This window comes from Hyperolius riggenbachi, chromosome 1 (assembly GCF_040937935.1).
Source record: "Hyperolius riggenbachi isolate aHypRig1 chromosome 1, aHypRig1.pri, whole genome shotgun sequence".
Classification (NCBI taxonomy): domain Eukaryota; kingdom Metazoa; phylum Chordata; class Amphibia; order Anura; family Hyperoliidae; genus Hyperolius; species Hyperolius riggenbachi.
In genome coordinates, this window is record NC_090646.1 from 368,076,404 (window position 1) to 368,102,878 (window position 26,475).

A 26,475-nucleotide genomic window follows, 5' to 3' on the forward strand; every position below is an offset into this window, starting at 1 on the left:
GGCAGTAATCAGGCCTTCAATCAATTTTCATTTCCAATTCCCGGCGATTACCTGTGCACTAGTTTTTCTTGTGAACCTCTTTTCTAAGCGGTTTTGCCGAGCGATTGCGTTTTTTTCACTTCCTGACTACAGTCAGGAAGTGAATTCTTTGATGTGGAAAAGAATACATACAATGTATTTATTCTTAAAAACGCGTACGCAATCGCTGCACAAAGCAATTTTGTGAGCGTTTGCATTTTCCTATACCTTCCATTGAAGCAAAAATGGCCTCAAAAATGGCCCATACACCACTTTTCTGAGCGGATCAAAAATGAACCGCTAAGATGTGAACGATCTCATAGAGAATAATGGTTTAAGCGCTTTCAGGGCGATTTTGAAAAATCGCCATCGCTTACAAAAAAAAGCAAAAAATGCCTTTAGTGTGAACGAGCCCTCACTGTTTAAGTGTATCAGAAAACAGGACTGGTCCAATATCACAGAGAGATAGTTTGCATAGACAATTTAACTTTTTTTTTTAACTGTTCCTGTACTCGAAACAATATGAGACTTTTTTTTGCTACCAATTATCTATTTTTTGGGGCTGTAGTACACATACAATTCATTAACTCAAGTTTATTTTCGCTTCAGGGTTGTGTTAAGATAAGCTTTAAAAAAAAAAAAAAGAGGGGATGGGGGGTGTTGGACACGTATAAGAAACAATGTTGTACAATAAATTGAATAATTGTAGTGTTCTAACAAATGTGCAGTTTGCACTATTGAACTATTTTGTCCTAGAGTGCCACCCTGTGGTTGGTTTCTTTGCCACTGAAAGAGCCTCAAACAGAATAGGAAAAAGGATAGGATAGATAGAGGGGTAAAAAGTCCTGTAGGAGTTATCACAAGATTACAACAATAGCTGGAACAAATGTGAAACATTAGCAACATTTAACACCTGGAGGTTAGAGGGAAAGGAACTTGCACATTCATTTGCTCACTGAGTGGCAAGATTCACCTTAAAGGATACCTTAGTCCGAACCCAACAGCAAAAATGACGCCCTATGTGTAAGGGGAGTAGTGCAGAAACTTATCGCACCTCCCTTGTACCTGCGTCAGTCTGTTTTTTCCGTAAAGCGACCTGTTCCTGAGTCCTGGTCGGTACAGACGCAGTATGTCCGCGGGAGTACACCCGCACTACCACAGGAAGGTGTACCTGGTACAAATGACACAAACATACTACACTGTGCATGCTTGCCTGGTACGTCTTTCCATGGACATACAAAATTAATACAAGTTGGATATACTGTTCAGGTAGTCCTTTCTACTGCACAGATGTGGTAAGATTATACAATCATGTTGTAAAATATATGCTCTGGGAAAAAAAACTGCCATCCTACACAAAAAGATAGCCATCTAATCTACGTTAGGCAATTCTGTAATGTCCAATGGACATCTCTGGACCACTGGTCCCACAGTTGCACCAGTGGACCAGAGTTGATGTTTAAATTACAGTCCTTACACTTGCCAGTGAATGTTAATACTCACCACAGAAAAGGTGTCCACAGTTTGTTTCCACTGGAAAGGTGGCCTGCTGTAAGCAGACTGGGCATGACATGTCCGAGTAGAACTGTTGTCGCTGACTTATCGTTCTGTCCTGGAAAACAAAATGCAAAAATCCCATTTATAATGAAACTCAAAAGGTAATTATACTGTATGCATTAATTTCATTTGTTCAGTTTTAACAGCATTATAAAGTAGTGGGAGTGTGGGGTATGGAAAAGCTTCTGTTTGTTCACACTTCAGTCTGCAGGGACCGAGTCTTAAGCTTCTAAGCACATACTGCACCTGTCATTAAAATTTGTGCTGCTGCTGCTCAGGCTGTAATGTTTGGAAACAGAACAGCACAGTTTCCTATATAGAGTTTTTGACCTGTTAAATCTCTCCCCCCGTGATGACACGCGGATACTTCATCCCAGGGTGCGCTGTTACCAACTCGACAGACGCCTGGGAGGAAGAAGATAAAGGCAGCAGTGGATCCCTGGAGGTGAGTTTTTAAACCTCTATGCCCACTCTCCGCTGCAGCTGCGCTCCCCCCCCCCTTTCCCTGCTGCAGCACCCTGGGTGGTCATCTGCTCCACCTGCCCCTAAAAACGGGGCTGACCAACGCGACGGACTTCAAAAAGGTTGGGAACCACTGTCCTAAAATGCCTGCATTTTCCAGGGAAAACCTTGCTTATTTCAGCAAGACTGTGCCAAAAGGATTCTGCAAATACTACAACAGCTAAACTGGCCTGTCTGGATTTAGACCGCTCACCCACTGTAAACACTTCATGGTGTGTAAAGCGAAACAATCCATCAAAATATACTTGGAACTTCTAGGAAGTGGAAATCTGATTTCAGGCAAGAATAGAACAAGATTTCCCATTATAACTACAGCAATTGGCCTCCTTAGTTCTCAGACATTTTCAGGGAGTTGTTAAAAGAAGGTGATACAACATTTGTTGCTGGCGTCAAAATGAGCTTATATTTTTCAGGAAAAAATATACCGGTATATCTCAATTTCAGAAATAATGCTATGTTGTCTTAGGCCTAGTGCACACCACAACCGCTAGCAGATCCACAAAACGCTAGTGGTTTTGGGTGCGGATGACAGAGTTTTGTCCCAGTGCACACCGGGCGGATCTTGATGCGATCCGCCGGGTGTTCACCGGCCGCATCCGCATCAGCATGGCTAATGTATCTCTATGGGCTGGTGCACACCGGCGGTTTGAGGATTTAAGCAAACCGCAAACGTGCAGCAAGAGGCACGTTTGCGGCTTGGTAAAAACCTCAAACCGCCGGTGTGCACCAGTCCATAGAGATACATTAGCCACGCGGATTTTCAGGCGGATTCGGCTGGCGGATCCGCCCGGTGTGCACTGGTCCTTATATTCATAAAATATAGAGCACAATTTGAAAACCATTTCGTTTTTTTTTTGGTTGCATTTTACACAGCATCCAACTTTAATGGAAATGAGGGTTGTACCTATGGGGACCTACTGTGTTGCAAACAGATAATATAGAGCTTCTGCACTGCATTATTTGAGGGCAATTTACAGTACTGCAAAGTAAAGGAAGAATAACTTACTTGTTCATTTTGTAGCTGTTCTCTGATAGCTCTTACCCTGTCTTGGTTTTCAGGGTGAATATTTTGCTGCTCGTTCCTGTATAGCATGAAGAGGGGAAAAATTGTAAAAAGCAATAGTAAATTTTCAGATCACACAGGAGAAAGGTTTATAGAAAATGAGTTAGTGGTACAGTCATATATAGGAAGGCAACACCAGGAACAAGTTTTTTGACGTTAAACTTAAAGCGTACTCGAGGTGACATGTGACACGAGGAGTAAGCATGTGTATGTACAATGTCAAGCATATTAATACATAGGCCGTGTTTTTCTGCATGGAGGAGTAAAATATTTAGGTACGCAAGCGACAGTTTCTCCCCAGCACCTTCACAATACTAAGGAATTACAGCCATAAAACTTTTGTCTTGCAGAGAACAGTTTCTGAATACAGGGGAGAGATTAAAAAAGGTTAATAGTTTATAGATTTTATCTTTGAACACTTCAAAGTCCTGTGTCATTGAGCAGAGACAATAAAACATTTAAGAGACTCTGTAACATAAAAAAACCCTCTGGGGGATACTTACCTCTGAGAGGGGGAAGCTTCAGGGTCCCGATGAGGCTTTCCCAACCTCTGAAGCTTAGAGGAATCCAGTATTGGCTCCCATGAAACCTCCCCTGACCAGCTTGACAAGGAATGATATATTTACCTCTCCGTGATCCTACACAGGCGCACTAGCGGCTCTTCGCTCTGGTAAGGCGGAAATAGCTGAACTCAATCGTATCTGCTCTACTGCACAGACGCAAAAGACTCACACCTGTGCAGTAGAAATGAACCGATCGGTTTCGGCTATTTCCACCTTACCTGGACAAAGAGCTGCTAGTGCGCCTGCGCAGGATCGTCGTAGGTAAATATTTACATCGCCGCCCTGCAGGGGTCCCGGCAATTGAACAGAGGGACGGGGGAAGCCTTGCTAGGATCCAGAGGCTTCCCCCTCGTAAAGGAAGTATCCTCCAGAGGGCTTTTATTTTCGTTACAGATTTTCTTTAAAATGTACTTGGGGGAGCGACAGTCCAGCATATAGAACTGTTGCCATAGTAGCAATGTTTTAAGCACACCTCTGATGTAGATAAACACAGAGGCATACAAGTACTTATAAGTTATAATTATCTGCAACTCCATCAGTGTAATAATATTCAACGGAGTCCCGAATCAGCCTGGTTCTGGTACGTAGCTCTGCCCCATTGTCCAATATGGCAAAATATAAAAATGTTGAGGCCTTTCTGGGAAAAGGGGCAGAGCATTACTCTGGAACCAGGCCTATTCCGGATGTAGTAGTAGCTAGGCAATTATAACTTTTAAGTATTAGCGTACCTCTGTGGGGTTTTTTTTTTACCCAACACCAGAGGTGCACTTTAAAAAGTCTTAAGTTTGAAATGACACCGTTTTAGACATCTCGTCTACAGGAAGGTTTTGAAAACCGTTGTTTACAGTATAGTCCTGTGTTGAAGGAACTCTGCTTGAAGTCTTGAGTAGCTGTGCTCATTGTTCTACCACCCACTGTCCGTATTCCCATATTTACAAACACTGCTTACTCTGCTGCAGAACAATGAGAATACAGGCGCTACTCAATATTTGTAACAGTTATTTACTTAAATTATGTCAATTTAAATGGTAAGACTTTGTAATTACCACGACTTTGCCTGTTGATGGGCTCCTATCTTTGTTTGATTTTTGAACCTTATAGCAAACTTAAAATGAAAATTAACTGAGATAATCAATTCTATTTTGTATTGTCCTCATCCTAAATAGGACTTTTCTGGAATACCATAGTCTTATTTTTGCATTTTAAGGTTAAAGTTTTGACTGTCTCATGTGCACAATGGTTGTGATTTTTTTTTTTTTGTAATGTTTAGTCAACTCTCAAACCTACATCCTGAACTCACAGAGAAGTCATATGACTTCTAATTAACTGTTAGGCTAGAAACCCACTAGGAGAGCTTTTCTGAGCGCTTTGTGATTTGAAAAGCTCTAGCTAATGTAATGCTATGGGTGTGATCACACTTGAGTGATGTGATTTTATAAAAATCCCCCATAGCATTGCATTACCAAGAGCTTTTTCAAATCACTCACGCTTACAAAGCGCTCCAAGTGGGTTTCTGGCCTTAGAGAGAGTTATGCTGCATGTAGTCCTACATCCTACCCTACCCCTTTGTAGTAGAAGCATAGCCTAGTTCTAAGTAGGATTGAGACTGTACACAAATATTTATCTCATGTCTCATATTATCTATATATTATTATCATCTGATATGAGCATGGTGCAACAGACACCTAAATTCCAAGTTTGCACGTGTGGATTACTTAAAAGGGGCACTATGGTGAAAAATTGTAAAATATGTGCAAGCATAGACAAATAAGAAGTGCGTTTTTCCAGAGTAAAATGAGCCATAAATTACATTTCTCCCATGTCGCTGTCACTTACAGTAGGTAGTAGAAATCTGACAGAAGTGACAGGTTTTGAACTAGTCCATCTCTTCATAGGGGATTCTCAGCAAGGCTTTTATTCTTTAAAAAGATATTCCCTAAAAAGGATTTAAACAATGATGCTGGCCAGCTTCCCTGCTCGCTACACAGTTTTTGGCAGTTGGACAAAGCAACTGCCATTCACTAAGTGCTTTTGAAAATAAATAAATCCCTGAGAATCCCCTATGAAGAGATGGACTAGTTCAAAACCTGTTGCTTCTGTCAGATTTCTCCTACCTACTGTGTGACAGCAATATAGGAGAAAAGTAATTTATGGCTCATTTTACTCTGGAAAAAAATGTACTTCTTATTTGTATATGTTTGAACATATTTAAAATTTTACAATTTTTCGCCATGGTGCCCTTTTAAAGGGACTACTTCATATACCAGAGCACGCAATTGCAACCATACTGTTTGAAGCACAGTGGGTCCTGCCAGCTCCCCACTCAAGTTTTCTACACCTGCTGTAGTGCCTGCCTGCACACCTCTTTACACCACAACCCTTTTAAAGGGAACTTTAACTGAGAGGGATATGGATGTTTCTTTTTAAACAATACCAGTTGCTTGCCAGTCCTGCTGATCTCTCTGGCTGCAGTAGTGTTTGAATCACAACCCTGAAACAAGCATGCAGCTAATCCAGTCTGACTTCAGTCAGAGCACCTGATCTGTATGCTTGTTGAGGGGCTGTGGATAAAATTATTAGAAACACAGGATCAGCAGGAGAGTCAGGCAACTGGTATTATTTTAAAATAAAACAAATATCCTCACTTTAGGTTCCCTTTAAAAGGAACCCGAGGTGCGAGACCTATGGAGGCTGCTATATTTATTTCCTTTTAAACAATAACAGTTGCCTGGCAGTCCTGCTGATCTTTCAGGCACACACCTGAAACAAGCATGCAGCTAATCTTGTCAGATTTGTCATAGACATCTGATTTGCTGTATGCTTGTTCAAGGTCTATGGTTTAAAGCATTAGCGTCAAAGGGTCAGCAGGACAGCCAGGAAATGTGCATTATGTGCAGTGGCTGGATAGTGTAATGGTTAAGGGCTCTTCCTCTGACACAGGAGACCAGGGTTCGAATCTCGGCTCTGCCTGTTCAATAAGCCAGCATCTATTCAGCAGGAGACCTTAGGCAAGTCTCCCTAACACTGCTACTGCCTGTAGAGCACGTCCTAGTGGCTGCAGCTCTGGCGCTTTGAGTCCGCCAGGAGAAAAGCGCTATATGAGGCCCAGTGCACACCAAAACCGCTAGCAGAGCTGCAAAACGCTAGCGGTTTTGGGAGCAGATTTCAGAGCGATTCTAGGCATGTTTAGAGCTGATTTCTAAACATGCCTAGCGGTTTTGGCTGCGTTTTTGTGTAGCAGATTACACAAATTGTTACAGTAAAAGCTGTACTGAACAGCTTCTGTAACAAAAATGCCTGGCAAACCGCTCTGAAGTAGCGTTTTTCAGAGCAGTTTGCATTTTTCCTATACTTTACATTGAGGCAAAAACGCTTCTGCAAACCGCAAACCGCTGCACGCAGGAGGCACGTTTGCGGTTTGCTACAATCCTCAAACCGCCGGCGTGCACCATCTCATTGAGATACATTAACCGAGCGGTTTGACAGGCGGATGCGGCCGGCGGATCGCATCAAAAACCGCTTGCTGTGCACTGGGCCTGAGTGTTTGTCTTTGTCTTTTATTTAAAAGTAAATAAACATGTCAGCCTCCATATCTCTCTCACCTCAGGTTCCCTTTAACAAATGTATTTTCCAAGAAATAGAAGTTTTTATTAATAGAAAGTTTATCTGGAGTTTCTATACAGGCTCTGGCTTTGAAGAAATCTCATGGTCTGCTTCATCTATGACATATATGCATGCAGAATCAGGGGTCATAAGGACATGCATGGGGTACGACAGAAGATGGAGGATGCTATCCTGAATCCTAGAAGAAAAACAAACATTGCTGCAAAAATGTCAAACAAGTAAGCAACGCCTCAAAAGCCATTTTATAGCAGCTGGGTTTCATTTATGTGGTATTTATTTATAGATGCTGTTTTTAATGTAGGTCCACTTTAACCACTTAAAGGACAACTGAACTGAAAACAATATGGAGGTTGCCATATTTATTTCCTTTTAAACAATACCAGTTGCCTGGCGGCCCTGATGATCTATTTGACTGCAGTAGTGTCTGAATCACACCAGAAACAAGCATGTAGCTTAGAAACACCTGCTTGTTCAGGGTCTATGACTAAAAGTATTAGAGGCAGAGGATCAGCAGGACAGTCAGGGAAATAGTATTGCTAAAAATGAAATAAATATGGCAGTCTCCATATCCCTCTCCTTACAGCTGTCCTTTAACCTTCCTGGCGGTACACGCAGCTAGCACTTTGCTAGCTGCGTGTACAAACTGATCGCCGCCGCGCCGATTCGCCGCTACCCGCCCCCCTCCCCCCCAGACCCCTTGCGCAGCCTGGCCAATCTCCGCCAGGCAGCGCTAAGGGGTGGATGGGGATTCCCTCCGACGCCATGACGTAGATGACGCGATCTCGATCATCGCCATGGCGATAGGGGAAGCCAAACAGGAAATCCCATTCTCAACGGGATTTCCTGTCTGCTCTGATCGCCGGAGGCGATCGGAATGGGCGGGGGGATGCCGCAGCACAATGGCTATCATGTAGCCAGCGCTAGGCTAGCTACAGGATTTTAAAAAAATAAAAAATAAATGTGCTGCGCCGCCCCCTTGGCGATTTTATTGTAACGCCAGGAAGGTTAAATACCAGCAGTGTCTGGCCCCTTAAGGACCAGAGACTTTCTGACACAAAAACGGGGCTCACCTACGTCACACTGCACGGACCCATCATTCTCGCCGTTCGTGCTGCTTTCCCGCCACTGAAGCCCACTCCCCCTGCTGTCGGTATGACAGCATAGCTCGGTGAACTGGTCAGGAGCCGATTTCACTGGCTCACAATGATCACAGGGTGAGGAGCCAATGACCCTGTAATGGAAATCTAGATGCCCTGGCAGGGATAACAGGTCACAAACAGAGCGTAGATTTCAATTACCAACGACCGGAAACGATTTTAGAACATTTCTGAAGTCACGATAATCATATACGGTAGTGATATTGTCTTGGGAATTTAAGTACACACCCTAAGAGCTTGTTAAGACAAAGTTATTTCAAGCACAGTAAACAAAAGGGAAAGTGTTTTCTTTAGTATGAAGGAACAAAGCTATATGCAAGAATATTCAGACCAGGTTTTTAAAGCAAAATTCAGGGATTTTTTTTTTTACTTTAGTTTTGAAAACTGAGAAGTACTAGAAAATGGTTTAACCACTTCACAACTAAGTTTTTTTTTCCCCTTTATGGACCAGAACAAAAATTTTCACATTTCAGTGCTTCTCCCTTTCATTCGCTAATAACTATCGATAAATGATCTAAATCTTGTTTTTCTCGCCACCAATTAGACTTTCTTTGGGTGGAACATTTTGCTAAGAATTATTTAATTCCAAATGCATTTTAACAGGAATAATAAGAAAAAAAAAAACATTTTTCAGTTTGTAGACATTATAGTCTTAAAATAAAAAGTGCTACTGTGGATAAAACCCACACATACAACATTTAAAATACGTCCATAGTAAAATGTATGAAAATAAAGGTGCATTTTTTCCTTTTTGTGTCTGTCACTAATTACAAGCCCATATTTGCAAAAATAACAAGAATATACGAGGTAAACCTAGATACATAGAATACTAGCCCTGGTAAGAAATTCTATGAAGTCCTTTTCTGTCTGCCAGGACAGGATGTTGTTTATGTATGCAAAAGAGCTTGTTGAGCTCAGTCCAGTTTCCTGAACAGTGAATAGAAGCCTTAATAGCTGAGAAACCGTGAGATAATGATTCTAATGAAGTTTTACTGCAGGAACGTTCAAAGCGTCGCTACTTCTCTTTCATCTTAAGAAGACTGTGTGAATTCTAAAAAGCAACAGTCTGATTCAATCTTAAAATTGAACTGACCATAAAAATATGAGAATAATTTTTATGTTACTAATCTTATAGTACTATACATACGTTTAATGTATTTTCAGGTTCACTTTTAAAGCAGGTTTTGGGATGTTGGAGGATATCATGCCCAGAGGAAACCGAAACAAGTACAATCAAACTTCATGCAGATAGTGTCCTGGTCGGAAACCTAACCTAGTTCCTTTTACTGCAGCTAAGCTAGAGGGCTTGCAGTTTAGCCACTAACCTACGCCCACAAGCACCAGAAAAACCACACAGAAAATCTAGGGCCTAATTTACTAGGGAATCTCCAGATATTTTCAAGTATTTCTAGTGATACGATAAATCTGATCTGGATTCATTCCCAATCGTGTTATTAAGTAGTTTGGAACATGGTCATGTTTGCTGAGTGGCAAAGCTTATCAGCAAAAATATGCTGCCCCATGATATACTTACCTGGGTTTTTTTCCCCTTGCAGCCGACATGTCCCTCGCAGCATTTCCGCTCGCAGCTGCCGGCCCGGGGTCCACACTGGTGCAGAGGCCGAACTCCTCTACTGCGCCGCTGTCAATAAAGTCCACTTGTCTGCAGTGTACTGCTCAAGCGCAGTAGTTCTGTGCCTGCGCAGTACACTGTGGACAACGTGGACTTGATTGACATCAGCGCTCGTGCAAGCGCAGAACGGAAGAACTCGAGCTCGGCCTTTGGACCGGCAGGGACCCTGGGCCGGCCCCTGCTAGTGGAGATGCTGCAAGGGACATGGCTGCAAAGGGCTGGAGAAAGCCCCAAGTATATCAGTCACTCCAACACGCAGCAGCGGTGTCTTTTTAAGTTTTTAAGGTTGAACATGAACGCATGAGGCATTGGAGATTGAGGTGATTATCCCAAAGCGTTATTGCTGGTCTCTACTGTGGTCAGCCATTACATGCGGTGAGCGCAATCTATTACTATATGCATGCTTAGAAGCACTTGGAGGTGAAGGTGTTTGAACATATCAAGCTATAAAACTCTATTACGCTATGTCTGTTCCATTGATTTGAGAACTTTTCAGTGTGATCTGGGAACAGTGAAGCAGACCTATGAGAACAGTCGGGCAGAGTGAAGCAAGTTTCAACAACATTTACCAAGTGTGCAAGCTGGTCTAGCATGGTCAGCATATACAGTACAGCTGGTGAGCCGGTATTTTACTCATTGCTAATCTGTGGGTGGAAGTGCACAAGGTGCTGAGTCACACAATGGTCACGAGTGTGTCTTTCGCAATTTGGTCTGGATTAAGCTATGGTCTTTACCTTTGTGTTTTTCTGAGGATATATACAGTGCAAAAAATGAAGACTTCTGTGGATAGCACATCATTTGTCTATGCCTACATTGCTGATCTCTGCTGAGATTGCTGAGCAACATCTGGTGAGAGTATTATATATTACTAGTTGTGGATACAAGGTTATAAGGACTTTTCTTGGAATTTATGTATAGACTTTTGGGAGCGCTGCATAAGCTCTGTTATATATAAAAATTACTGCCTACAGTGCATTTAGATTTGTACAAATGTATGCATTAAATGTCAGTTTTGGAGACAGCAGTTTCACTCTGTTCAGTGCACAGGCAGCTAAAGGGAAAAAGTCACATGTCTACAACTGACAGGAAGAGAAATCACTTGATTGTGCACTCATAAGACTGCAACCAATAGCACCACTGCTTAAGCCAAGTACTCACATGCAATAAAACTTGTTGTGTACCAACATTTTCCGACAAATGACCTACATCTGTGACGTGACACACAGTGATTCAATACTTAAAGAGGAACTCCAGTGAAAATAGTATAATAAAAAAGTGCTTCATTTTTACCATAATTATGTATAAATGATTTAGTCAGTGTTTGCTCATTGTAAAATCTTACCTCTCCCCGATTTACATTCTGACATTTATTACATGGTGACATTTTTACTGTGGGCAGGTTATGTAGCTGCTGCTAGCTGTTTTGGCAGTTGGAGACAGCTGTAAACAGCTATTTCCTGTCTGTGAACCTTGTTACATTGTGGCAAACTGTCAAAAGTACCGCGGTCCTCAGAGCTTCTTGTGGGAGGGGTTTTCACCACAATTTCAGCCATACAGCGCCCCCTGATGGTCTGTTTGTGAAAAGCAATAGATTTCTCATGGGAAAGGGGGTATCAGCTACTGATTGGGATAAAGTTAAATTCTTGGTTGGAGTTTCTCTTTAACATAATGATGCAATAATTTAACAATAGAAGCAGCGCAGACGTACTAATATCAAAGTTCGTTTATAGTGTAACATTCTTTATATACTCGGTCCACTATGCATGCGTTCTTGTACAAACATGGTTCTTAATCTAACAATATTTGTACACACACATTTCACATGAACAATAATCACTGAACTGATCCGTCATGCTGAATCGCTAAGAGTGCCAGAGAAACTTAGTTGCTCGTTACCTTTTCACGTCACGTGACACTTTTTTAATCAACGATAATCGCTCTATCGGAAAACATTTGTTTTAACGAATTTAATCTAATGTGTGTAGGCAGATTTTTTTTTAAGGCTGCCTATCTGATCCAATGAATGTGGTAACTAAACCTTTGCAAATGTGTTGTGTAGTCTGCGATTGTATTCTGTGGTAGTCATCATGGGCATTATATTTTTTTGCAAACTGATGGGTTAATTCCGTAGCACTTTTGATTGGATATTTATCCCTCGAGTGATTGTCATCATGTCATTATGATTGGGATATTAATATACACATGTTTAATGCTTTTTTTTTGCTGTTGCTGTGTTAACACTTTTTACATGATAATATCCCAGGCCTGTTTTTGATATTAGGTAAGGGTGGCCTACTCCTTATACTTACTATCACATACTAGGTTGGGCAAACAAGATAAAGTGAAATGATGAACATCTATGGAGGAACATTTTGTGGCGCTTTTTTTTTTTCAACAGTTTTTATTGCATTCTGTATGGTGCTAAATAAAAAATCATATTGTGTATTTGAATGTTATGACTGACCAGGATCCTTTATTTTATTTTTTCCTTGGCCACACATTAAACCATAAAGCAATACCATACCTTAAGAGCAGATAGATGAGTGCAGCAAGGAAGCTCAAACTGACGACAACTGCAATGATCACTTGATTGCTTACTCCTTCAATAAGGGATTCATCATTCAACGGAAAGTGCAGAATATCATGTTGATTTTCAGCCATTCCAGATTATAGGAATGAACACCTAGAAGACAGTAACACACAAAGCTTAAAAACTCATCTTTCACTGTCTCTTTCGCTTGGTAGGCTAAAATGGTAATCACTCAGAATACTTCAAGTTTACTCCTTATCTGATCCCTGTACAGATACATTCGCCAAATCGCCCTCTAGGGACGTTTTTCACTTAACCGGCGTGCGTCTTGCGGAGAAGCGAGTACGTACCTGTAGCCATGTAATGCACGGTTATAGAGATTTTTGAGTGTGTGCTATGAAAAACTGCTGCATGCTGGAAATTCTGGCAAAAATTCTGACAATGCACACATTATGCGATGGAAGAACAGACCACTACCTCCCCCTCACACATTTTGCATACATACATCCAGAACACCACATTGGAGCTGGAATGTCTGCCCCTAGTGGACATGAGCCCTAAATCTAAACATACAATTATAGTTAGACAATAAAAAAACTAATGTCTGTACAAGGCTTTGGCACAAACCTGTATCATGTTTTTGAGGATTTCCTAGTGATTTTCCATCACAAAATGATGTCCTGTACAGTAGATGGCATGCCAGATGCCAAAACTGCATCAAGAACCTACTACAGCTACAGTTTGCTAAAGACAGAGATAGGCTTAGGTTCCCACTTAAGCGGATGCGAAACAGCACATTAAAAGTGCATCCACTTAGGATGCGCTGTGCTCCGTCACATATCCACGCTGTAATTCACATTACCTGCCATGTCGCATCTACTCCGTCCGCCACCGTTCGGTCCACACAGTCCAGCTGGCAGGTACGTGGGGCTCCTCATTGGTTTGCAATAGACCAATTCTCCCTACCAACATGAAGGATTTTTGTTGGTCCACCATGAACCAATAAGAATCCTTCCTGTTGCTAAGGGGGATTCCTATTGGTCTTTTGTAATCCAACAGTGAGTCCCATGCTTCAGACAGGCTCCAGTCAGTGTATACTGGCTACTCCCCTGTAGTGGACTTAGCTGCGAGCACCAGCGGCAGCAGAACCAAATCCATGGGACATGTGGGTATTTGTGTTTGCATGCACCTGCCTACCAGCCTAGTGAGAACAGACATTGTTTACTCTTATAGGCTATCATTGCGTCTATGCAACCAGTGTTTTTTACGTTCCATAAAAATGCTGCGGAACAGAGATACTGTACCACAAACAACTACTACTTAGTTTGTAGGACAGTAACTGATTCCACCTCCTCTACTTTTAATATACAGGTGTATTTTTCATGACTATTGAAGGAATGCAACAAATACAAGGCTTTGCATCACTGCCAAAGCTCTGCAATTTTAAAGCTATATAAAGATGGAGTTTGCTTTTGTAAATAAACCAAAGAACTACTGGCTACGAAGTTGACTACTCTTATAGTTTTAGTTAAAATCTAAAGCTAAACCTGTAGTTTGAAGCTACAAACATTTATTAACCCTAACGTTTAAAGTAAACCAGAGATTACTTCCAGCCCCATCCGCACAAAACGATCCCACGCCGCCGTCCTCAATCTTCTCCCTCTGCGGTACTGGGTCCTGTTACGTCAACCAGTTGACCCATGCGCAGTGTGCTCCCTCCGTCTTTCTGGTGGCTGGGAGCATTCTGCGGGTGCAGGGGAGCCAGAGAAAAGTTTCAGGGGGCCTGCTTATGTAAATGCATAGTACTTAGGTGGCATGCTAACGGTGATAACAAAATACTGCCCTGGATAGGACCACATGTGGAAAATGCAGACAGGTATCCTGAAGGCGTGGTGGCTAGCAAGTACCGAAAAGACCTTCTTCGCCCTAAAGACCCATTGGGACCTAGCTAATAGTGCTGGGGTTTACATTCAGTCACCCTCAAGTTCAATCTTAACATCAACCCGAATATTGCCGACATTTGAGTCTATGGGACAGCTTTATCAAGGTAGTTTTTTCTTCTTACATCCTACATATTTAATCACAATCGTATTTAACCACTTTACCTCCCTTGCTACGCTTATCTACTCCCCACAAAACTTTACTTGAAGCTCAGGGAAGTAGATAGGCGTACTTGTGGTAAACAGTGTGCTGTATGCCCAATAATCTATCTGATTATGTATATAGGGTATCATTTTAACCGTGACAAGTGAGAGAATAGATTTTGTGTTGTTTGACAACTGAGGGATAAGTCATGTGATTTTTTTTTTACCGGAAAACTGAATGAAAAGCAATAAAACTGTTATTTTCATGTACTCTATACCACTAAATAAATACTTGTAAAAAAAAAAACAAAAGTGACAGCATTGAAAAGAGAATACATAGTTACCCTAGGGACTTAGCTTTTAAAATATGTATCCCATGAGAGCGTATTACTGTTAATCATGAAGATAAGGGCTTTTAATTACTGATAGAGTAAAATGAGAAAACAAAACACAAACCAGAAACTAATATATTATCGCCATACATTGTACTAGGAACATTATTTAAATGTTGAGATAACCAGGACAAATTAGCAAATACAATGTGTGGGTTTTACCTATGGTAACATTGTTTATTTGAAAACTATAGTGCATGGAAATGAAGAAATAGTGTATTTTTTCTTTTTTTTTCTCATTTTTCCCTTTAACCACTTGATGACCCACCCTTTACCCCCCTTAAGGACCAACGCTGTTTTGAGTGATCTGTGCTGGGTGGGCTGTGCAGCCCCCAGCAAAGATCAGGTTGCAGGCAGAGAGATCAGATTGCCCCCCCTTTTTCCCCCCTATGGGGATGATGTGCAGGGGGGGTCTGATCTCTCCTGCCTGCCTGGGTGTTGCGGGGGGGGGCACCTCAAAGCCCCCCTCCGCGCGAAATTCCCCCCTCCCTCTCCTACCTGCTCCCCCCCCCCGGCGATCGAGGCTGCACAGGACGCTATCCGTCCTGTGCAGCCAGTGACAGGACGTCCCCTGTCACATGGCGGCGATCCCCGGCCGCTGATTGGCCGGGGATCGCCGATCTGCCTTACGGCGCTGCTGCGCAGCAGCGCCGTACAATGTAAACAAAGCGGATTATTTCCGCTTGTGTTTACATTTAGCCTGCGAGCCGCCATCGGCGGCCCGCAGGCTATTCACGGAGCCCCCCGCCGTGATTTGACAGGAAGCAGCCGCTCGCGCGAGCGGCTGCTTCCTGATTAATCAGCCTGCAGCTGGCGACGCAGTACTGCGTCGCTGGTCCTGCAGCTGCCACTTTGCCGACGCACGGTATAAGCGTGCGGTTGGCAAGTGGTTAAAATGCAGAGATAATAGCATAATTACTAAAAGCAAATATCACCCTCACAAAGCATAATTTGTGGCAAAAAAAACAAGATATAGATCATTTACATCTGATTAGTAGCAATAAACTTATTGGTGAATAAATGGGAGGAGCGCTGAAATGTGAACATTGCTCTGGTTTTTAAGCAAAAAACCCTGTGGTGCTGAAGTGGTTAAACATTTCTTTTTTATTGCCAAAAGCGTTAAAGATAATACAACTGTGATATTACAAGATTGGCAAGTATAAACACCGATAACACATAACATTACTCGTATTTAACAGAGTTTTTGTTGCTACTGAATATAAACAGGATTAGTTTAAACAAGACAATAACATTAAAAAGTGTAACACATGAGCGGTTTAACACCTTCAAGAGTGATGCTGGTAAGTAGAGGGGTTATGTGGCAAGGAAATGAACAGCGCTACTTAAAAACAGACAAGTGCCTACCTGCAAAAGAGTGCAAGCCCCACTTGTGGGATAAAATACCTGTCTACCACTGGAGGATGTTGGTTTCCGTAACAGCTTGCATGCAACCTATTAAGTACTCGTCCCTCCCACTGCGAAGAAGTCAATCCTCCATGGGAGGGGACCTAACACTAACTAAATCCTAACCTATGTATATGCATAGCCTGGGCCCTAGTTCACCTTCTGCTGACCCCAACAATTTTATTAGTAATTTCGCTGTTTTTACCACACGAATCCGGATGGCAGCCTGATACATTCCTGATGCAAACGGACCGGATCCGATTCGTTTGCATACCAAAACACAAGTGTGAACGGGGCCTTACAGACGGGGACAGTGCGGACAAATGTATATATTACAGAGGGGGACAGTGCGGACAACTGTATGTATTACAGACAGGGGGACAGCTCGGTGATAAAAGCAGCAGACAGCCTGGGGAAAGCTGCAGCTGCACGTAGTACACGCAGATACTAGGACAGGCAGGACACAGGGAGACACCAGACACTGGGTCCCGGAAGACACAGGGATAGCAGACACTAGGATAATAAAGGAAGGGGGTCAGAAGACACAGAAAGACACCAGAGACACAAGGGGGACAGAGGAGAACACAGGGGACACTAGAGTTACAAGTAAGGCACAAGGGGGACATAATCATTGTGGGGGGAAAGGTCCATAATACGCCCCTGCACCATGGACGCAGCAGGTTTAGTATTTTATTTTTTCCCTGGTTTTTGTCCTCTAAACCTAGGTGCGTCTTATAGTCCGAAAAATACGGTAACTGTTCATATAATTAATATCTGCATTTCATTGGGCTCTATTCACAATCATTTTCCGCATGCGGAAATGCACTTGCGGTAAATTCCCGACTGAAATGAGTCCATCTTGACATTCACAAAATTGCACGCATTAATTATCCGCATGCGTAAAAAATGCGGTAAATGTCCGCAAAAGTCGTAGTTCCCGAAAAAAAAAAGAAAAAAAAAAGGAGGTGCCTTATTTCTGACTTACCGGTAACTTCCGATTTTTTTCTCACCTACTAGTACTTGGTGATATATTTTGCTTCCCATTGACTTAAATGGAGTGCTGTGTTTGCTGGGCTTTAATTTTTTTTTGGGTGGGGGGGGGGGGAACAAGTTTTTTTATGCCACTTTTTACCCGCATGGTTTCCGCATGTTTACTATGTAATTACGCATGTTTCCCAAATTTTTTTATGCATTGTTCCCGCATGCGCGAAACATTTTTAGTGAATGTGTAAAAAATGCGGAAATTATCACTGGCGGTAATATAGCGGTAAAAAAAATCTCTTACCGCATGTGTGATTGTGAATAGAGCCCAATGAGTTTTTGTCAGTTTGTAATGAAAGCACAGAAGCAGAAGGACAACTAATGAAAGATTTAAAACTGATGTAAATGAATACTTTCAGGTCCCCTTCATCACTACAATGGAATCTGAAGTAGGGTTGCAACGGTATGAAATTCCACGGTATGATAACCGTCAAAAAAAAAATACCACGGTATGACGGTATACGGTATTTAACAATTATTTTATGACTTGGGCCCCACCCCCTTACATAAAATAATGTGCCCCCACCCGCCAGTAATAGGTGGCTGCAGCATAGGTATAGCCAGTGGTAGGTGGCCGCAGCGTAGGTAGCCAGGGATAGGTGTAGATAGTGGTAGGTGGCCGAAGCATAGGTAGCCAGGGATAGGTGTAGCTAGTGGTAGGTGGTCGCAGCATAGGAAGCCAGGGGTAGGTGTAGCCAGTAATAGGTGGCTGCAGCACAGGTAGCCAGGGATAGGTGTAGCCAGTAGTAGGTGGCTGCAGTATAGGTAGACAGGGATAGGTGTAGCCAGTAGTAGGTGGCCGCAGCATAGGTAGCCAGGGATAGGTGTAGCCAGTGGTAGGTGGCCGCAGCATAGGTAGCCAGGTATAGGTGTAGCCAGTAGTAGGTGGCTGCAGCATAGGTAGCCAGGGATAGGTGTAGCCAGTAGTAGGTGGCTGCAGCATAGGTAGCCAGGGATAGGTGTAGCCAGTGGTAGGTGGCCGCAGCATAGGTAGCCAGGGATAGGTGTAGCCAGTAGTAGGTGGTCGCAGCATAGGTAGCCAGGGATTAGTGTAGCCAATAGTAGGTGGCCACAGCATAGGTAGCCAGGTATAGGTGTAGCCAGTAGTAGGTGGTCGCAGCATAGGTAGCCAGGGATAGGTGTAGCCAGTAGTAGGTGGTCGCAGCATAGGTAGCCAGGGATAGGTGTAGCCAGTAGTAGGTGGCTGCAGCATAGTTAGTCAGGGATAGGTGTAGCCAGTGGTAGGTGGTCGCAGCATAGGTAGCCAGGGATTGGTGTAGCTAGTGGTAGGTGGTCGCAGCATAGGTAGCCAGGGATTGGTGTAGCCAGTAGTAGGTGGCTGCAGCATAGGTAGCCAGGGATAGGTGTAGCCAGTGGTAGGTGGTCGCAGCATAGGTAGCAAGGGATAGGTGTAGCCAGTAGTAGGTGGCCGCAGCATAGGTAGCCAGGGGTAGGTGTAGCTAGTAGTAGGTGCTCGCAGCATAGGTAGCCAGGGATAGGTGTAGCCAGTAGAAGGTGGCCGCAGCATAGGTAGCCAGGGATAAGTGTAGCCAGTAATACATGGACGCAGCACAGGTAGCCAGGGATAGGTGCAGCCAGTAATAGGTGGCTGCAGCACAGGTAGCCAGGGATAGGTGTAGCCAGTAGTAGGTGGCCGCAGTATAGGTAGCCAGGGATAGGTGTAGCAGGTGGCGGCAGCATAGGTAGCCAGGGATAGGTGTAGCCAGTGGTAGGTGGTGCAGCATAGGTAGCCAGGGATAGGTGTAGTCAGTAATAGGTGGCCGCAGCATAGGTAGCCAGGGATAGGTGTAGCCAGTAGTAGGTGGCCGCAGTATAGGTAGCCAGGGATAGGTGTAGCCAGTAGTAGGTGGCCGCAGCATAGGTAGCCAGGGATAGGTGTAGTCAGTGGTAGGTGGTCGCAGCATAGGTAGCCAGGGATAGGTGTAGCCAGTAGTAGGTGGCCGCAGCATAGGTAGCCAGGGATAGGTGTAGCCAGTAGTAGGTGGCCGCAGCATAGGTAGCCAGGGATTGGTGTAGCCAGTAGTAGGTGGCCGGAGCATAGGTAGCCAGGGATAGGTGTAGCCAGTATTAGGTGGCTGCAGCATAGGTAGCCAGGGATAGGTGTAGCTAGTGGTAGGTGGTCGCAGCATAGGTAGCCAGGGATATGTGTAGCTAGTGGTAGGTGGTCGCAGCATAGGCAGCCAGGGATAGGTGTAGCCAGTAGTAGGTGGCCGCAGCATAGGTAGCCAGGGGTAGGTGTAGCCAGTAGTAGGTGCTCGCAGCATAGGTAGCCAGGGATAGGTGTAGCCAGTAGTAGGTGGCCGCAGCATAGGTAGCCAGGGATTGGTGTAGCCAGTAGTAGGTGGCCGCAGCATAGGTAGCCAGGGATAAGTGTAGCCAGTAATACGTGGACGCAGCACAGGTAGCCAGGGATAGGTGCAGCCAGTAATAGGTGGCTGCAGCACAGGTAGCCAGGGATAGGTGTAGCCAGTAGTAGGTGGCCACAGCATAGGTAGCCAGGGATAGGTGTAGCAGGTGGCGGCAGCATAGGTAGCCAGGGATAGGTGTAGCCAGTGGTAGGTGGTGCAGCATAGGTAGCCAGGGATAGGTGTAGTCAGTAATAGGTGGCCGCAGCATAGGTAGCCAGGGATAGGTGTAGCCAGTAGTAGGTGGCCGCAGTATAGGTAGCCAGGGATAGGTGTAGCCAGTAGTAGGTGGCTGAAGCATAGGTAGCCAGGGATAGGTGTAACCGATAGTAGGTGGCCGCAGCATAGGTAGCCAGGGATAGGTGTAGCCAGTAGTAGGTGCTCGCAGCATAGGTAGCCAGGGATAGGTGTAGCCAGTGGTAGGTGGCCGCAGCATAGGTAGCCAGGGATAGGTGTAGCCAGTAGTAGGTGGCTGCAGCATAGGTAGCCAGGGATAGGTGTAGTCAGTGGTAGGTGGTCGCAGCATAGGTAGCCAGGGATAAGTGCAGCCAGTAATAGGTGGCCGCAGCATAGGTAGCCAGGGATAGGTGTAGCCAGCAGTAGGTGGCCGCAGCATAGGTAGCCAGGGATAGGTGTAAGCAGTAGTAGGTGCTCGCAGCATAGGTAGCCAGGGATAGGTGTAGCCAGTAGTAGGTGGCCGCAGCATAGGTAGCCAGGGATAGGTGTAGTCAGTGGTAGGTGGTCGCAGCATAGGTAGCCAGGGATAGGTGTAGCCAGTAGTAGGTGGCAGCAGCATAGGTAGCCAGGGATTGGTGTAGCCAGTAATAGGTGGCCGCAGCATAGGTAGCCAGGGATAGGTGTAGCCAGTATTAGGTGGCCGCAGTATAGGTAGCCAGGGAAAGGTGTAACCGATAGTAGGTGGCCGCAGCATAGGTAGCCAGGGATAGGTGTAGCCAGTAGTAGGTGGTCGCAGCATAGGTAGCCAGGGATAGGTGTAGCCAGTGGTAGGTGGCCGCAGCATAGGTAGCCAGGGATAGGTGTAGCCAGTAGTAGGTGGCCGCAGCATAGGTAGCCAGGGATAGGTGTAGTCAGTGGTAGGTGGTTGCAGCATAGGTAGCCAGGGATAAGTGCAGCCAGTAATAGGTGGCCGCAGCATAGGTAGCCAGGAATAGGTGTAGCCAGCAGTAGGTGGCCGCAGCATAGGTAGCCAGGGATAGGTGTAGGCAGTAGTAGGTGCTCGCAGCATAGGTAGCCAGGGATAGGTGTAGCCAGTAGTAGGTGGCCGCAGCATAGGTAGCCAGGGATAGGTGTAGTCAGTGGTAGGTGGTCGCAGCATAGGTAGCCAGGGATAGGTGTAGCCAGTAGTAGGTGGCCGCAGCATAGGTAGCCAGGGATTGGTGTAGCCAGTAGTGGGTGGCCGCAGCATAGGTAGCCAGGGATAGGTGTAGCCAGTAGTAGGTGGCCGCAGCATAGGTAGCCAGGGATAGGTGTAGCCAGTAGTAGGTGGCCGAAGCATAGGTAGCCAGGGATAGGTGTAGCCAGTAGTAGGTGCTCGAAGCATAGGTAGCCAGGGATAGGTGTAGCCAGTGGTAGGTGGCCGCAGCATAGGTAGCCAGGGATAGGTGTAGCCAGTAGTAGGTGGCTGCAGCATAGGTAGCCAGGGATAGGTGTAGTCAGTGGTAGGTGGTCGCAGCATAGGTAGCCAGGGATAAGTGCAGCCAGTAATAGGTGGCCGCAGCATAGGTAGTCAGGGATAGGTGTAGCCAGCAGTAGGTGGCCGCAGCATAGGTAGCCAGGGATAGGTGTAGGCAGTAGTAGGTGCTCGCAGCATAGGTAGCCAGGGATAGGTGCAGTAGTAGGTGGCCGCAGCATAGGTAGCCAGGGATAGGTGTAGTCAGTGGTAGGTGGTCGCAGCATAGGAAGCCAGGGATAGGTGTAGCCAGTAGTAGGTGGCCGCAGCATAGGTAGCCAGGGATTGGTGTAGCCAGTAGTAGGTGGCCGCAGCATAGGTAGCCAGGGATAGGTGTAGCCAGTAGTAGGTGGCCGCAGCATAGGTAGCCAGGGATAGGTGTAGCCAGTAGTAGGTGGCCGCAGCATAGGTAGCCAGGGATAGGTGTAGCCAGAGGTAGGTGGTCGCAGCATAGGTAGCCAGGGATAGGTGTAGTCAGGGATAGGTGGCCGCAGCATAGGTAGCCGGGGATAGGTGTAGCCAGTGGTAGGTGGTCGCAGCATAGGTAGCCAGGGATTGGTGTAGCCAGTGGTAGGTGGTCGCAGCATAGGTAGCCAGGGATAGGTGTAGCCAGTAGTAGGTGGCTGCAGCACAGGTAGCCAGGGATAGGTGTAGGCAGTAGTAGGTGGCCGCAGCATAGGTAGCCAGGGATAGGTGTAGCCAGTAGTAGGTGGCCGCAGCATAGGTAGCCAGGGATAGGTGTAGCCAGGAATAGGTGGCCGCAGCATAGGTAGCCAGGGATAGGTGTAGCCAGGGATAGGTGGCCGCAGCATAGGTAGCCGGGGATAGGTGTAGCCAGTGGTAGGTGGTCGCGGCATAGGTAGCCAGGGATAGGTGTAGCCAGTAGTAGGTGGCCGCAGCATAAGTAGCCAGGGATAGGTGTAGCCAGTAGTAGGTGGCTGCAGCATAGGTACCCAGGGATAGGTGTAGCCAGTAGTAGGTGGCCGCAGCATAGGTAGCCAGGGATAGGTGTAGCTAGTGGTAGGTGGCGCAGCATAGCTAGCCAGGGATAGGTGTAGCCAGTGGTAGGTGGCGCAGCATAGGTAGTCATGGATAGGTGTAGCCAGTGGTAGGTGGCCGCAGCATAGGTAGCCAGGAATTGGTGTAGCCAGTAGTAGGTGGCCGCAGCATAGGTAGCCAGGGATAGGTGTAGCCAGAGGTAGGTGGTCGCAGCATAGGTAGCCAGGGATAGGTGTAGTCAGGGATAGGTGGCCGCAGCATAGGTAGCCGGGGATAGGTGTAGCCAGTGGTAGGTGGTCGCAGCATAGGTAGCCAGGGATTGGTGTAGCCAGTGGTAGGTGGTCGCAGCATAGGTAGCCAGGGATAGGTGTAGCCAGTAGTAGGTGGCTGCAGCACAGGTAGCCAGGGATAGGTGTAGGCAGTAGTAGGTGGCCGCAGCATAGGTAGCCAGGGATAGGTGTAGCCAGTAGTAGGTGGCCACAGCATAGGTAGCCAGGGATAGGTGTAGCCAGGAATAGGTGGCCGCAGCATAGGTAGCCAGGGATAGGTGTAGCCAGGGATAGGTGGCCGCAGCATAGGTAGCCGGGGATAGGTGTAGCCAGTGGTAGGTGGTCGCAGCATAGGTAGCCAGGGATAGGTGTAGCCAGTAGTAGGTGGATGCAGCATAGGTAGCCAGGGATAGGTGTAGCCAGTAGTAGGTGGCTGCAGCATAGGTAGCCAGGGATAGGTGTAGCCAGTAGTAGGTGGCCGCAGCATAGGTAGCCAGGGATAGGTGTAGCTAGTGGTAGGTGGCGCAGCATAGCTAGCCAGGGATAGGTGTAGCCAGTGGTAGGTGGCGCAGCATAGGTAGCCAGGGATAGGTGTAGCCAGTAGTAGGTGCTCGCAGCATAGGTAGCCAGAGATAGGTATAGTCAGTGGTAGGTGGTTGCAGCATAGGTAGCCAGGGATAGGTGTAGCCAGTGGTAGGTGCTCGCAGCATAGGTAGCCAGGGATAGGTGTAGTCAGGGATAGGTGTAGCCAGGAAAAGGTGGCTGCAGCATAGGTAGCCAGGGATAGGTGTAGCCAGTGGTAGGTGCTCGCAGTATTGGTAGCCAGGGATAGGTGCAGCTAGAATTAGGTGGCCAGCACAGAGAGCCGGAGGGAGGGAAAGGGGACAAATACTCACTTGTCAGCAGCCAAGTCCTCATGCGTGTACTGTGCTTCATTCTACTTCCTGTTTGTGCTTGCATCAACTCCTTGTAATAGCACCCAGGGGGCGCTGTTTCAGGGAAATGTGATGAAAGAACAATGAAGCCCAGTACAGCCGGAGCAGTGCTTTTCAGCGCTGCTAGATTTGGGCGCAGCCGGCGCCTCCATAGACTTCAATAGGAATCATTCCTATTGAAGCGCTCAGTGAGTAACGTCGGCTCCGTCAGAAGACAGAGCCGAAGTTGCTTAAAAACTTAATAATTCGGCCTCCAGCAATCGCTGGAAGCCGAATTATTTCATTCCCCCACTATCCATGTCGGCCTGGAGGGGGAATAGTAATTAAATCGGCCCGGACTTGTGCAGAAGCAGGATCAGCTATATACCGCTGTATCCTGCGCCCAAGTCTACCGGCGCCGATTTCAAATGTACGCAGTACAGCGTGGAGGACGGACCTGGCTGCAAATGAGTATTGCCGCAAGTGAGTGTTTATCACCACCGCTGTTCGTGCGCCGCCGCTACGTCGCTCCGCCCCCCAGTAGCTCCGCCCCCTTAAAAGCGGTAAAACGAGATTGTGCACGGTACGATTACCGTGCACAATAATACCGTGGTATATCGTCATACCGGTATACCGCGGCAACCCTAATCTGAAGTCATCTTTCGTATTACCTCCACCTCCTTCTGTAGAGTAGCGCAACAGAGCAGCAATATTTACCTGCTCCAGTGTTACTTCAGGTCTCCTCTGATCTTCCTCACAGACACATGCTGTGTGCTGCATAAGTCTGGCTCCGAATGCATGTCATGTGATCGGGAGCTGAAGTATGGAAGCACAGAGCGTGCAGCTGCTGGAAAGAAAAGAAGACAGGACGCATTACTGTAACACTGCTCTGCTGTGCTACTCTACGTTCGGCCTCAATTCACTAAGCTTTATCAAACGTTTGATAATTTACCTCTTGTGTAAAATCTAATTTTGAATGCACTAATGTATTATATATTTATCGAAATGTTTTATCAATAAAACGTTCAATAAATCTATAACACCTTAGTGAATTCAAAATTAGATTTTACCCATGAGGTAAATAATCAAACATTTGATAAAGTGTTTGATAAAGCTCTGTGAATTGAGGCCATGTATCAGGTGAAATGTGCGCGTGCGTGTATGTGTATGTGTGTTTTAAGGTGCTCTTTATCAGATGATGTATGGGCAGATAAACCAAGAGACAGATTTCTCTCTGAATCTGATCAGAGAGAGGTTATGTCGTTCGTTCCAATATCTTTTTTAAAAAGAGAGAGCGTAATCATGGATAGAATGTTCACATGACCTATACAAATTTACTGCCTTGGAAACTATAATGCCCCACAGTGATCAACACAAATCTGGGGAAGACCCCCCAAAAATATATCTGAAAAAAAGGAGGGGGCAATAAAATGTCAACTATCAGCGAAAGATTACTAGATTAACGTATTCTTCGGACTATAATACGCTCCGGACTATAAGGTTAGAAGGTTTAGAGGGCAAAATATATATATATATATATTAAACCTGGTGTGTCGCCATGTATGCTCCAGATGCTTCTTGTAGATCAGCCTCTTTCAACCTTTTTAACCTGGAGAAACCCTGCAAATAATGTTTGGATCTCAAGGAACTTCTACATTTTTTTTTTGGATCTTAAAGGAACCCCTGCATGGACTTTTAAAAGTAGTTGTGGCTGTTTTTTTCACGACCTCTTATTAAAGTGCCCATCATTATACCGGGATCAGTGAATAATGGCGCACAGTGCCTATGCATAGAAATGGCGCCGCATTAAAAAGATACGCTTATCGCTATTTATCGTTAGTACTGCATAATAATGGCGCACAGGGAAAAAAAGAAGAAAAACGGCACACAGTAACGTTATTTATCAATAGTGGCACACACTAACGTTATTTATCAATAGTGGCACACACTAACGTTATTTATCAATAGTGGCACACACTAACGTTATTTATCAATAGCGCCCTACATAAGCCAAACTGCAGAAGTTATTTAACTGCAAAACAATGAATGGATTTAATGTAACACTGTCAAGGTTAGGGTTAGGCACCACCAGGGGGGTGGTTAGGGTTAGGCACCACCAGGGGGGTGGTTAGGGTTAGGCACCACCAGGGGGGTGGTTAGGGTTAGGCACCACCAGGAGGGTGGTTAGGGTAGGCACCACTGGGGGTGGGTCTTAGGGTTAGGCACCACCAGGGGGGTGGTTAAGGTTAGGCACCACCAGGGGGGTGGTTAGGGTTAGGCACCACCAGGGGGGTGGTTAGGGTTAGGCACCACCGGGGGGTTTAGGGGTTAGGGATAGGTACAGAGAGGGTTTTGTGTGTTAACGCTAAATAACAATAAGGCTTTAACGCTAAATAACAATAAGGCTTTAACGCTAAATAACAATAAGTCTTTAACGTTAAATAGCGATAAGCGGCAAACGGATTAGCGGCAACACTGTGCGCCATTATTCACAGGCGCCATTTTCAGATGGATGCTCATTATACTACCTTCTTATTCCAGTGCTTTTTATTAATGTGCTAATTATTATTTTTACCTGATTTAGTGCTT

At 45.5% G+C, this 26,475-nt stretch overlaps 1 protein-coding gene across 6 annotated transcripts in view; it reads right to left on the minus strand.

Annotated features, from left to right (window-relative positions):
- The window catches only part of LOC137515237 (E3 ubiquitin-protein ligase RNF170-like), a 37,558-nt gene that overhangs the window by 10,567 nt on the left and 516 nt on the right, over window positions 1-26,475 (minus strand). For 2 of the 6 annotated variants that reach the window (XM_068234274.1, XM_068234276.1), the window contains exons 2-5: window positions 24,604-24,730; window positions 12,662-12,820; window positions 3,104-3,179; window positions 1,522-1,630 (exon numbers count right to left, since the gene is read on the minus strand). In XM_068234274.1, the coding sequence (XP_068090375.1) occupies window positions 1,522-1,630; window positions 3,104-3,179; window positions 12,662-12,798 (322 nt within the window). In that variant the 5' untranslated portion in view covers window positions 12,799-12,820; window positions 24,604-24,730. Of the gene's footprint in view, window positions 1-1,521; window positions 1,631-3,103; window positions 3,180-12,661; window positions 12,821-24,603; window positions 24,734-26,475 lie in introns of all 6 variants that reach the window. The other 4 variants (XM_068234273.1, XM_068234275.1, XM_068234271.1 and 1 more) reach the window with 2 other exon arrangements.